The 9,009-nt window shown below is 56.5% G+C and overlaps 1 protein-coding gene across 3 annotated transcripts in view; it reads right to left on the reverse strand.

The window, feature by feature from the left end:
- EPHB2 (EPH receptor B2) overlaps positions 1 to 7,203 on the reverse strand; it is a 175,975-nt gene extending 168,772 nt beyond the window's left edge. Inside the window, exon 1 of one of the 3 annotated variants that reach the window (XM_074377220.1) lies at positions 7,046 to 7,203. In XM_074377220.1, the coding sequence (XP_074233321.1) occupies positions 7,046 to 7,106 (61 nt within the window). In that variant the 5' untranslated portion in view covers positions 7,107 to 7,203. The remainder of the gene's footprint in view (positions 1 to 7,045) is intronic. The other 2 variants (XM_074377218.1, XM_074377219.1) reach the window with 2 other exon arrangements.
- Positions 7,204 to 9,009: the final 1,806 nt, after the last annotated feature.

The following is a 9,009-nucleotide window of genomic DNA, read 5'->3' on the forward strand; positions in this document are numbered from 1 at the left end:
GAAGATCCTGTCCCTTTCCTGGGATTGGGGAAGCTGAACTGGGGTGGGGATGGGCCCTTGAGGAAAAGCTGGATGGGAAGCAGGGAGGCAGGCTGGAGGGGCCTCTCAATTACTCAGCAAGAGTCAGGCAGAGTCAGAACTGAACTCTGCATATTTGGCTTCTTCCTGAGGTTGAGAGGGAGCGGGGGAGAGCTGGAGATAGCACCCCCTAGTAAAATGGCACCCATGTCCCCCTACTGTAATTCTGGTTTCCCATTGGTATCGAGAAGTAACAGCTGCAGTTAATATTTACTGTCAGCTCAGCACACGTGACATACACATTCAGTCAGCAGCTTCATCTTTCATAGATTAATCCATCCATTCCTCACAACCATCTCAAGAACTATTATTACTCCCATTTTAGAGATGAGGGAACCAGGGCTCAGAGAGGTTAAGTAACTGGCCAGAGGACACAGAGTAAAGGACAGTCTGACTCCAGACATCCTTGTAACTCCCAGGCTATGCTGTTTATGGAACAAAAGAGAAAGTGGTCAGGGCTTGGCTAAAGGACTCTGGGATTTCGGAGAAAGGAGCAAGCTCTCTGGCGAGGACTGAGGGTGTTGATATTTCACAGTAGTGACAACTGATGAACACGGGCATGGCCGAGAGTCAGGCTGTTCTTCTGGCCGCTGCATACAGGACCTCACTGAATCCTCACCGTGAGCCTCCAACAGGTTGTATCTCCAATTTACAGGTCAGGAAACTGAGGCTCAAAGAGCACATCACTTGCTCAAGGCCACAGAACAGACAAGGGCTCCTCCCCGAGGACACCCCCAGCCCCAGGGGGCTGCAGCAGGGCTACTGATGGCTCCAGAAAGCTCACCTAGCATGGCCCAGGCTAAGGTGGCCTAGGCAAGGCCCCCAGATGACACAGGTGTCCCCTCTCCCACCCTCTGGAAGGCAGCTGCTTTAAAAGGCCCTAGACCCATAAAATGCTTTCAAGTCAGCCTTATCAGACAGCTGATCCCAATCAGGAAGCTTCCAGGTGCTGTCACGATCAACGGTCCACCCTACCCCTGAGAGGTGTGCAAACATTCTTCCCTGCCCTGCCCTCCCCCAGCGAAGCCTCCCCCAGCTCACCAGCAGGCGGCCAGCCCGGGCTGGTGGGCGCAAACTCTGATTGATTTCCCCTTCACTTCAGTCTTTCCAGTTTCCTGCTAAGGTTTCTCTTCCTCTTTCTCAGGAGTCCTATGTTTTATCTTAGGCCACTGAGGGGCAAATCTGCCTGCCCACTGGAAGGACCTGGGGAGCATGTTAAAAACACAGATCCCAGGACTTGATCCTGAGCTACCAAATCTCCAGCTAAGTCAGGCAAGCAGGCCAGGCCCCGAGATGGGATGGGGCCCTGGTCGGAGGTGCCAGCCAGGTCCACCTCTGCCAGCAGGCCACCCTGGTCTCATCCCTCCACCCTCAGAGGGAGCACAGCTCCCCTGCCTTGTCCCGCCCAGGCCTCCTGTCACCAGTCAGCTCCATCTGCCCTTTCTCGTAGGGGTCTCTCTGCACGCAGGGGTCCGACCTCTAGCCTAAGCTCACAGGTGAGCTCTGGGCAGGCAGAGTTGACCAGCTGCTACCCTGGGCCTTGCTGAGTACCCAGCACAGCTACCCAGAGAACCTGCCGCCACCCTGGCTTTGGGGCTGATACAAAACCCTGATGAAGTGGAGGGGGCCAGGCACCAGGAAGGACAACCCCCTGGGAGGGACAGGGGGCTGGCAGTCGGGCCATGGGGCCAATCTAGGACTTAAGCCCCTCACTGTGAGCCTGGGTATAGCCCTGTGTTTTCACAACTGTTTTGAGACTCTTCTGAAAGCTAAGGTCCCTCTTCCTCGGAAAAACCACATTAACATCCAACATTCTATTATAATTTCAGGGCAGTCACAGAGCCCCATAACTCAGGAGGCCTGTGGACCCCAGCTGAGAGCCCCACCCCACCCGCCACTGTAAGAACCAAGTATTTGCCGCCGACAGGGCCCTGAAGAAGGACGCAGAGATGGGGCTCTGGGCCTGCCCATACTTGTGGGTCTGCAGTCCCAAGGCTGGGGCAGTTGGAGCCTATGTGATGGGCTGAGCGAGACACTGACGGCTGATTTGTTGCTGAACAATCTAAATGCCAAAAAGGGGACCAAATTAGGACACAGCCATCACTGACCATAACCACAGGCGCTCCAAGGAAGAAGACCTTGCAGGGGCTGAGAACAGCCTCTGCTGTACACAGCTGTGTGCCTGACACTGATGTGGATGGGTATCCACAGGAATCTCTGAGGAAATGGAGTCCACGGAATCTAGCTTCTTGCCCAGGGCACACAGTGTGCAGTATCAGGCTTTGAACCCTGGTCTGATTGCCCAGAAGGCTGTGCCTTTTCTCTGCCCCACACTGTCTGTAAACTTGGATGGCCTTGTTTCCCTCCAGAGCCGAAATCCCTTCTCCCACCCAGCACCTGACATGAAGCAGGTGCCTGGTGACTCTTTTAAAATATATGGATGGGTGGATGGAGGAATGAATGAATAAGTCAACTTGCTTTTGAATTCTACAGCATTCGGGCTTTAAATCTAAGCCCTGATTTCCTGGCTAAGACGAATACATGAAAGCAGCCTCCTTTAAAAATGGGAAGAAGGAGAAATAAACATAAAAGGAAAACCAATTCTAAATTAATCCCATTGAAGGTCGCTCGGTCTTAGATAGGTAATGCCCAAGAGGTGGGCCCAGCAGAGAGCTAGGCTGGAGGTGGGAGAGACAAGAGTGTATGGAGTGCGGGAGGCAGGCTCCCTCAATCCCTGTAAGAAGGGGGCTTGTATGGCATATAGCTGCTGCTGGTCCATTTGAATCCTTAGCTCTGGCTGGCTCATCTATCCATTATCCCCAAACACTTTCCTGCATTCTGTATCGCTGCTCAAACCATCCCCTCTGCTTCTCCCTCTGGCAAGACTTCCTTCACCTGGCCGGGGAGATGGCTCTCTCCTCCACCTCTGTATCATTCTCCTGATACTTATTTTGTAGCAACATAATATATTCATTCATTTGTTCACCCTACATTCATTCACTCCATGTTCCTTAGCTGACCATGCCTCTCAGTCACTGGGCACCCAAGTGACTGGGCTCAGTTCAAGGCCCTCGGCTGCCGTAGGAAACATGGCAGATAAAAACCTCTCCCCTCCTGGAGTTTACAGTCTAGTGGATAAGACACTCAACAAGGAAACTAACAAATCTCTGATACGACTTCAGGTGGCAATGGGTTTTATGAAGTAAAACAAAGCAGGAGGGATAGAAAGTGTCTGAACTGGGTCTCTTAGATGAGGCAATCAGGGAAGGCCTCTGGGAGGTGGCATTTGAACAGAACTCTTTTTATCACAACTGTGGACACAAAAATGAGCTAGATGAACTCCCTCGGGGAGCTTACAATCTAGCAAGGAACAGACGAGCTGGCCTTTTCTTGACTATGCAGGATGGGGTCTGGCTCATCTGAACCTCCCACACACTGGAAGTCAGCGATCATTCCAAAAGCAAATCTGGACAGGACCCTCGATCCCTCAGGAACCTAGAATGGCTCCCCACTGCCCTCAGCGTCAAGTCCAAACTCCTTAGCCTTCCATCCGAGTCCTGCCCTCCATCCCCTTTTGTCGCCATCAACACCCACCTACCTCAGAGACACTCTAGCGAGTACCCGATCATTATGCCTCTATGTCTTTACACACACTGTTTCTTCTTCCAGGCACAACTCTCCCCATCCTCTTAGCCCCAAAGTCAACCTCCTTAACTTCTGAGAACACCATTCGTTTGTTTGTGTGACAGTGGCTGAGAAAGTTCTGTTGCAGAGAGACAAAGTCAAAGTCAATCTTCCATCCTAAATGGCCTCTGCCGCCCCAGGTGGCTCACAACTTCCTCCTGGCAGCACAGGGACACATACCACATTCTGTCTTGCCAACTGTTCCCCTGTCAGTTTGTCCCCTATCTCCCTACCTGCTCTAGGGCCCAGCACCACACCAGCTAAAGAAGCTCCATAAATATATGGAAATCAAAAGAACAAATGCACGGAGGAGGTTGGTTTTCTCTAGACTTCAGCTTTTGGATTCCATCTAGTGGCTGGTCTATCTCTGGCCTCTTCTGTTGGACATTCCCCAGGGGCACTTCCAACCTCTCGAAGTGCCCACTCCTGATGCCCCAGATTTGTGTCTCCTTTGGAGGGTCTCATGGTTTGGAGGAGATGCTAAGCTCCCCTTCCTAACCCAAGGTGTAACCCCTGCCAAAAAAAAAAAAAAAACAACCCTACACACACCCTCTCTCCTCTCTCAAAGGCTGGGGATTTCCTAGACCTTAATGCTCAGGGCAGCCTTTGTTACTACAGGGTATGGGGGAGAGGCACAAGGAGTGGTGGCCACATGTCTCTGGGTACCGGGAGCCCCAGGAGCTGCCCTCCTGTCAACCCAATCTTCAGATCTGCTTCCATAGACTGTGCTGCTCCCAGGAGGAGCCTGTCTCTTCTGGGCTGTGTCACAAGCAGCATTGTCCACCCCATCTTCCATCCCCCAAAGGCCACACAGTTCTTCAAGGTGACTTTTTCCCATCCATGATCTGGTCTGAATCTCAAAACCCACCTGTGAGAAAGGCAGGACTGACATGATTACCTTCATTTGACAGATGAGAAAACTGAGGCTAGAGAAGGGAGGTAAGGTGTATAGGATGGGATCCTGGGAGATTAGGTAGAACATTTCATACCCAGAGAAACCGAGCACCCTATGGAGAAGGGAGCTGGCCCAGGGTCCCCCAGTAAATTAGAAGCCAGGCCCTTGACCTCCACCTCACACTATCTCCCCATCCATTAGGCCAGCTCCTTCTTAACCCCTATTGGACTAGACTCTTTAGTGTCCAAGAGGCAAGGAAAAGCCTGAAGCAAGGTTTGGGGTGCCGGCTGCAGCCCTTCTCCCACCCTGCCCCCAAGTGGCAGCCCAAGCAACCATCCCCCACTCTGACGTCGGCAGCAGATCGGCCCTGTATCTGGGGCCCAAGGTCCAGCCTGGCCAGAGCCCACCAGATTCCAACCACCGCCTGCCAGGGCCAGGGTGGACAGACGTGGCCCTTCCATCTACCCCATGGTAATTAAAAACACACCCAGGCCCTTTCCTACACAAGAGGGGCCAATTTTCATCCCCTCCAGCTCCGCTGACTACAACCCAAATAGCAATATTTATGCCAAGCTCCCCATAATACTGTAAACATCCCAATGTATAGTGGGCCAACGGGTGAGTCATTTCCCAAAGCCAGAGCTAATAAGTGGTACCTCAGCCATATTCCAGGGAGCTCCTGCCAGCAGCCAGGCCTCAGGGCTGCCCTCCACACCCAGGGCCTGTGGCACCCTCGGTGCCCCAGGGGCCCCACTCCGGGAAACCTCAGGCAGCCGCCAATCCTCTAGGAGCCGGAGGACAGCTGCCTCAGTGCCAGAAACTATGGCTGCCATCCAGGGACACCCCTCCACCCCCTGAACTGCGGTCACTAAAGCACTCATTACTGAGAGAGAAACTAAAGTTATAGCACGGGATCCCCCGTCATGCCTTTCCCAGAGACTGCTGCCTCCATGCCTGGTCCTATCAGGTTTTTCTGTTGTTGTTGTTTCGGTTTTGTTTTGTTTTGTTTTTTGAGCTGCAAGAGGGAAAGAGGCTTCATATCACCCCAAAATGGCCTGAGATAAGGGTACCCCTCAACACTATGGTGGCAGAACCCTGAAAGAGGTCACTCTGTTTAGGGACAAGAAGATGCAAAATGAACAGGGCACAGGCTACAGAGACTTGGGACCCCTGTTCTATTTTTATCACCCAATGACCACGGATGATACACTGACTTCTGAGCCTTGGCTTACCTTTCTATTAAAAGGAAGTAAGAATCTTACCCACCTGGCTTCTGTGGAAGACTTGTTTTGGGGAATCCAACAAAATTGTGAGTGGGAAAGCACTTTGTAAAGCTTAAAGTACTTTGTCAACTGTGCAGCACGTTGTAAACCACAGAGAGCTGCATACAGTGCAAAGTACTTCATAAACTGTAAAGCGGTTTGAAAACTGTAAAGTGCAGTACACATGAGAATCATTATTCATATTCATTTCTTGCCTTACAAGCTCGGCCATTTCTGGTGGACACACCCAGACCCCACTAACTTTCCCTCCAGAGCAAGCTATCTCAGGAGACTTGGCAGCCACCCTGTCCCTTTGGGGTTCGGGTAGTACCAACACACGAGGCCACGGGGAGAGGGCCCAGCGACCCTGGCCAAGGCCAACACATGGCAAGAGCATCTGGTCCGGCCCTGGCGGCAGCTGGAGAGCTCCCGGGGCTCCAGCGGCCACGCTGAGCACTGCCGCCAGCGGGGCGGTGGCCGGCAGGGGTGCCCAGAGACCCCGCGCGGCCGAAAGATGCCCACGAACCCATCCCCCAGTAGTCCTCCCAGGGAAGGGACCCCATTGTACGCCGCGGGCGATGGGCAGACTCCAGCGCGGAAGGCTGGCGCGCTCAATTCCACTCTGCCAGTCCCCGCTCTTTGGGGCTCCGACTCCATCCTGGGGGCGCGGACTGGGAGCCCCTACCCCAGCCAGTAGCGGTGCCTCCCTCCCTCCGCTCCCTACCAAACTTTCCAGCCCAGACTGCGCGCCGGGCCCCCCGGCCGGCGCCCCTCCACCCTGTGCCGAGCAAGGCCAGGCCCGCGCTCAGTGGGTGCCCGGGCCGGGGCGGGGGGCGAGCGCGCGTGGGCAGCCCCCGGCCCTGGGCGGCGCTCGCCCGGCTGGCTACAAAGCCTCGGCAAGATGGTCCCTTCGCCTCCTCCTGGCACAGTCAATCAGCGCCCGCCGCTCCCGGGCGCCCGCGGGGCCCGCGCCTCCCGACGCGGCCGGACACACCTCCCCGCGGCCACCTGCGCCCGGCGCGAGCCCCGGGGCAAACTTTGCGGGCCGCGGGGCGGAGGTGGGCGCCGGCGGCCGCCCGTGCCCGGCCGCTCCCCGCCCCCATCGCCCGCCCGCCCGCCCGCTCACCTTCCACAGCGGCGAGCAGCGGCAGCAGCAGCAGCGCGGCCCCCAGCCTCCGCAGGGCCATGGCTGCGCTTCCCGGGGCCTCGGGCCGCGGCGCCGCGGGGCCCGGGCGGCCCGGGCGGGAGCGCGCGCCCCGGGCTCGGGGGGCCGGGGGGAGCGGCGAGGCGCGGCGCACACACAGCCGCCGCCACCGCGCAGCCAGCAGAATGAGCCATCCAGCCCGGGCAGAACGGGGACCCGGGCTCCGCCAGCGCTGGGCGCGGCCCACCTGAGCCGTGGGCGCGGGGGGAGCCCGGCAGGGCTGCCGTCACTCGCGCGCGCCCGGGACCCCAGCCCGTAGCGCGCGCTCCCCCGAGCCCCAGTCCCCAGCGTCCGCAGGACCACCTGGGGGCCGCGCGGGCGCTGGAGCGCGGAGACCTAGAGCATCCGGGCGACGGAGACCCCGGGCTCCCCCCGCGCAGCAGTGGTCTCTCCCGGCGCTGTGGCTCCTCCAGATAAAGCAGCGATTTCAGCCCAAATGTTTCTGAATTTTTATTGAATGCTGCAAAGCCGGAGAGCGTCTGGCGCGGCTGACAGGGGCAGGGAAAGGGGACCCGGGAGGAGGGCGGGGGAAGGGGCTGCCCAAAGCGGGGCTGGCCCTACCTGTCAGGGCCAGGAGTGCCACCCCCTCGTCTCAGCCCAGCCACCCGAATCCCTGCGGCTCGGAAAGGGGCCGAACTGAAATGAATGGGGGAAAAAAAGGGGGTGGTGGTGGTGGAGATGGGAACAAAACAGGCGGCTTTCCCAGGCGCTGGAGCTGGGCTGGGGCCTTTGCCTGGGAGAACAGGCCTTGACGCTAACACGAGGGCCTGGGTTGGGGGGCTGGGTCACCCTGGCCGGGGTGGGCCAAGCCCTAGCAGGCAGACCCTAGGCCTACCCTCCCTGCCTTATTCTGAATGAGCCTACGAGCCCCTCCCTACAGACCTTTCTATCTGTACATTGGATTTCTACTTCTATGTTCATCTCGTTCCCAGTGCAGTTTGGGGGTGGTGCAGATAGGGGGTGTCTGGGGAAGCCGTCTCCCCGCTCCCCCCCCCCCCCATGGAATGGACCTGTCTGTGCAGCCATGGTTTTGTGTTGTGGCTGTCCCTTCAGGGAGGACACAACCCCTTGTTCCATCCCTGCTCTGACAGCCTTCATCACCATCATCATTAACGGGCTTTGCTGAGGTCGGATAGTGGCCGAGCTGCAGGGGGGCTGCAGGAATCACCCAACCAGCGCCCCTAGCCTTTGGGAGCTGCACTCCTGACAAGACTCAACCAGGAACAACTTAACCAGGAGCTTCCTGCCCTGTGGAGTGGGCGTAAGACCCCAGTGGAGAAACAGACATTTTAAATTCAACCTATGCCACACAGACCTATCCCAGACCTTTGTCCCACAAACTATCAAAATGTCCCAGCAAGTCCCTCCATTCAGGGTCCACTCTATGGTTCATACAAGAAAAGGACACCACAAACTCTGAGATTGCTTCTAAGGTTTGGAAAACTGGGTCGTGTTTTGAAGCTTCACGGGTCCAACTGAAATGGGCATCATCGTGGAAGGCCCCCAGGAGGAAGTGGGCCTGGAAGGCTGGGAGAGACAGCCTGGGAAGGAGACAGAGCAAAAGTAAGCAGAAAGAGGAAAAGGCAAGGGTAGGGGGTAGGAGGTATTGCCCCCTGTTAAGCCTCAGACTCCTCCTTGGCCAGGGTCAAAATCCACTGGGGTGTGGCTGGCCTTTATTTTTAGTTCCTGCTTCCCAGACTTTCCAGGGGACCCAGGATTTGAGAGACCTGAATTTGGCTCATCTTGAGACAAGACTCCCTCTCCTGGGCAGAGCGGTTCCAAGCTATTGCACTCACCTGGGCCAACATCCAGGTGCGCTGCAGCTTCCCAATTCAGGAAATATTTCCGTGAGCACCTATTATGTGCTGGCAGGATTCAGCTCTTCT

This window comes from Camelus bactrianus, chromosome 13, assembly GCF_048773025.1.
Source record: "Camelus bactrianus isolate YW-2024 breed Bactrian camel chromosome 13, ASM4877302v1, whole genome shotgun sequence".
In the NCBI taxonomy this organism is placed as follows: domain Eukaryota; kingdom Metazoa; phylum Chordata; class Mammalia; order Artiodactyla; family Camelidae; genus Camelus; species Camelus bactrianus.